Consider the following 3,178-nt stretch of genomic DNA (forward strand, 5'->3'; position numbering starts at 1 on the left):
TGAGCCCTCTCTCCTCTCTCTCCCCTCCTCCTCACACATGCTTTTGTACATCTAGGAGCTCCCTCCAGCCCCCCTTGTGTTATCAGATGTGCTGCTATTGATTTCCTCCCTGCATTTGTTTTTGTTATTCATTATTAATGGGATCATTTTTCCATCCTTTGTGCATGAAGGCAAATTTTGTGTAAAAATCGATTGAGTGAGCAGTGCAATTGGCTTGTTTGGTTTTCTGTGCTTTCATCTCCTGTGCACAGGTCCCAGGAGACAGAGAGCAGGATATTAAGGAACAAGCATGGAATGGGAAAAAAAAAAATCAATTGTTATTGGTTCAGAAACCATAGACAGGGGTTTGCCTGTTGAGCCTCTCACACACGTACTGGGCATTTCCTATTTCAGCAGGTTTCCCTTTCCCCTTTATCTGGGCTGTCACTAAAAGGGAATTCCCTTTCTCAGCAAATTTCACCTGCATTTTTCATTTTACCTGTGGGAGATAGGTTTGTCCATGGGGTGTATTTTGAAGAATCAAGTGTCCCAGGGTGGGACACAGTCCTACCACCCAGGACAAGGAGGCCCAACCCTCCAATAAAATTGGGAGTTCTGATCCCCAGGCACCTGGAGAGACCGATGAGGCAGGAGGGGGCTGGGGGGGGATGGGCTGTGATGTGGTGTCAGCTTCTCACAAACCCGGAATTCCAAGCACTGGCTCCCTCCTGCCTCCCATCTCCCGTTGGCGATGCTTACTGGCTCCGGGGCACTGCTCGCCATTCTAGGGGGAAAACGTGGGCAGCTTCTTTGTGCCTCTTCAGCGTTAAATACCGGTTCTGAACTACTCCCACTGAGGCCGAAAGAAGTTCATCCCCAGCTCCAGGAAGACTAGATGAGTATCCTGTGTCACAGTGGGTTTACCCCAGAGCACCAGAGCTTTGGGAGCCAAACGCAGGGACAGACTAAGGCACCAGTGATGACCAACCGACACGTACCTGACCTCCAAAGTAAATCTCAAATGAAGCGATCATATCCTGTATGAGATGTCTGGGCACAGCAAGGCGTGAACCTGCACACGCAGAGTAAAAATAGATCCTGGATTTGCAGACTGAAGTCTGGGCAGAGCCCCCTCTCCAGAGCACTGCCGGGAGAAAAGGAGCCGGGAGGGTGAGCTAAAAGGTCAAGGGGCTTCAGGTTTCCCTGGTGAACGTGTTGGAGGTGAGGAGGAGCTCACAGGAGCTGCTTTCTGGGACAGTAGCTGCGGGTTTGGGAAACTTCGTTTAGGATTTGTTTTACATCTTTAAGGCACTCTCCGTAGCTGTGCAAAAGGGACAGACGCGGAAACGTCACAAATCCACAAAGCTAGGGGACACCAGAACAGCCACAAGTAAAACCGCGGTGATTCCTTTGCCATTGTAGGAACAAGCCCGGTCCGATTTTGCTTCTAGAGGTGAACAGGGACAGAGGTGTTGGCCATGGAGCTGTGAGGGTGTTCTGCACCGCCTGGTAGGAGCGGGGGCTCGGCGAGGCGCAGACTGGATTTAACCCAAATCGGGGAGGACACTAATCCCGCCCGGGAGCAGCGGTAGCGGTTATTTCTGCTGGACGCTGGAACACAGAAGACGTGAGCCTGCGGTGCCCCGCGGCAGTGGCACCGCCTGGGATCTGGGCTGGATCTCTATTCCCGTGCCGGGAAATGCTTCCGGCCCCGCGCCCGCTCCCGCCGCCGGCCCCCGGCCCAGCGCGGCCGTACCTGCTCGCCCGGCGCTCCGACGGCCGCGGGGCCAGTCCTCAGCCCGGGGGCGCGGCGGGGGCAGCTCCCAGACACACACGGGGACGAGGGAAGAGATAAAAACACACCTGTAAAAACACGGGCCCGGAGTCCGCGGCCGGTGGCTCCGGGGCCGAGCGGCGGACAGCAGCTGCAGGGGAAGATGCCGTCGGAGTTGCCTTATTTATAGTGCAGAAGGCGATTAATATTGCATCTCCCTTACTCTAAATTTTCAAAGCTCACAATATAATGTAATGACCTAAGGGCATTTATTATTAAAGGACATTTGATTGGGGAAAAATCATTGAGGATGGTTGGAAAAACGCGGTGTGAGGATGCGTTACCGGGGGCCCGCGAGGAAAAGGTGGATTCATGAAATCGTTTCCTAATGGGGGAGGAGGGTGGGACCCGGTTCTCAAGTTCGATGTTTGTCACTCATTGAAACGCTAAAGTGGAATATTCAGAGGAGGCTCACGCTTCGAACATTAATCTTTAATCGTTAAGGTGCTTCTGGGAATCGCAAATAAAAGCCCTTTCCCCCTCCTGAACAGCTTCAGAAACGAACCTGGCATCGGTTTTGGTGGGGGGATGCTTCCGTTTCCCCGGGGCCGGTGGCAGCGCGGGGCCCGGCGGGGCGAAGCCCGGTCTCGTGTCCCTGGGCGTCGCCCCGCTGAGGGGCGTTTGTTGAGAGTGCGATTGCTCTCGCAGGTTATTTCGGGTATTCCCGTCGGCGCTGCGGCGCGGCGAGGAACGACACGTCCCGGCGGGTTGAAAAATAAAACTTTATTGGGGCGCGGGCCGCGGGGCTCGCTCGCCCCGGCGGGACGGAGCGGGACGGCGGGGCGCGGTGGAAGCGGCGCTGCCCGGGGCGCGCCCCGGAGGCCTTGCCCGCCGTGAATGGAGCTCGGGACCCGCGGAATTCCCGTTGCGCCGCTTCGCTTCCCAGCTCGCCCCGGCTCCGCGCCCCGCCGGGCTTCTGTCCCAGGCCGGGCGGCGGGTCCGGGCTGGCTCGGCGGGGCGGGGGGCGCTTAGGGCCGTCCGTCCCGTCCCGGGGTCCACGGGGCCGCGCCGTCAGTGCACCGCCGAGTACTTCATGCGCTTCTGCTTCTGGCGCTGGTTGCAGAACCAGACACGCACCACGTTCTTCTTGAGGTCCAGCTTCTCGGCGATGGCCGCGATCTTCTCGGCCGAGGGCCGAGGCTGCAGCGCGAAGTACGCCTCCAGCGAGCGCCGCTCGGGCGCGGCGATCGAGGTCCGCCGGCGCTTGCGCTCGGCGCCGGGCGGCGGGTCGGGGCCGGCGGGGCGGGCGCGCCGGGCGGCCTCGGCGCCCTCCAGCCAGGCCTGAAGCACCGGCCGCAGCGCCGTCATGTTGTTGTGCGACAGCGTCAGCGACTCGAAGCGGCAGATCGTGCTCTGGCTGAGCGA

The 3,178-nt window shown here is 58.7% G+C and overlaps 1 protein-coding gene across 1 annotated transcript in view; it reads right to left on the bottom strand.

Annotated features, from left to right (window-relative positions):
- Positions 1–2,579: 2,579 nt before the first annotated feature.
- Positions 2,580–3,178, bottom strand: part of POU4F3 (POU class 4 homeobox 3) — a 1,808-nt gene continuing 1,209 nt past the window's right edge. Inside the window, exon 3 of the mRNA XM_042016084.1 lies at positions 2,580–3,175. Coding sequence (XP_041872018.1) covers positions 2,825–3,175 — 351 coding nt within the window. The 3' untranslated portion in view covers positions 2,580–2,824. The remainder of the gene's footprint in view (positions 3,176–3,178) is intronic.

This window comes from Corvus kubaryi, unplaced genomic scaffold (genome assembly GCF_017639235.1).
Source record: "Corvus kubaryi isolate FWS band 111438036 unplaced genomic scaffold, C.kubaryi_AGA036_p1.0 split3-37374, whole genome shotgun sequence".
NCBI classification, from domain to species: Eukaryota; Metazoa; Chordata; class Aves; order Passeriformes; family Corvidae; genus Corvus; species Corvus kubaryi.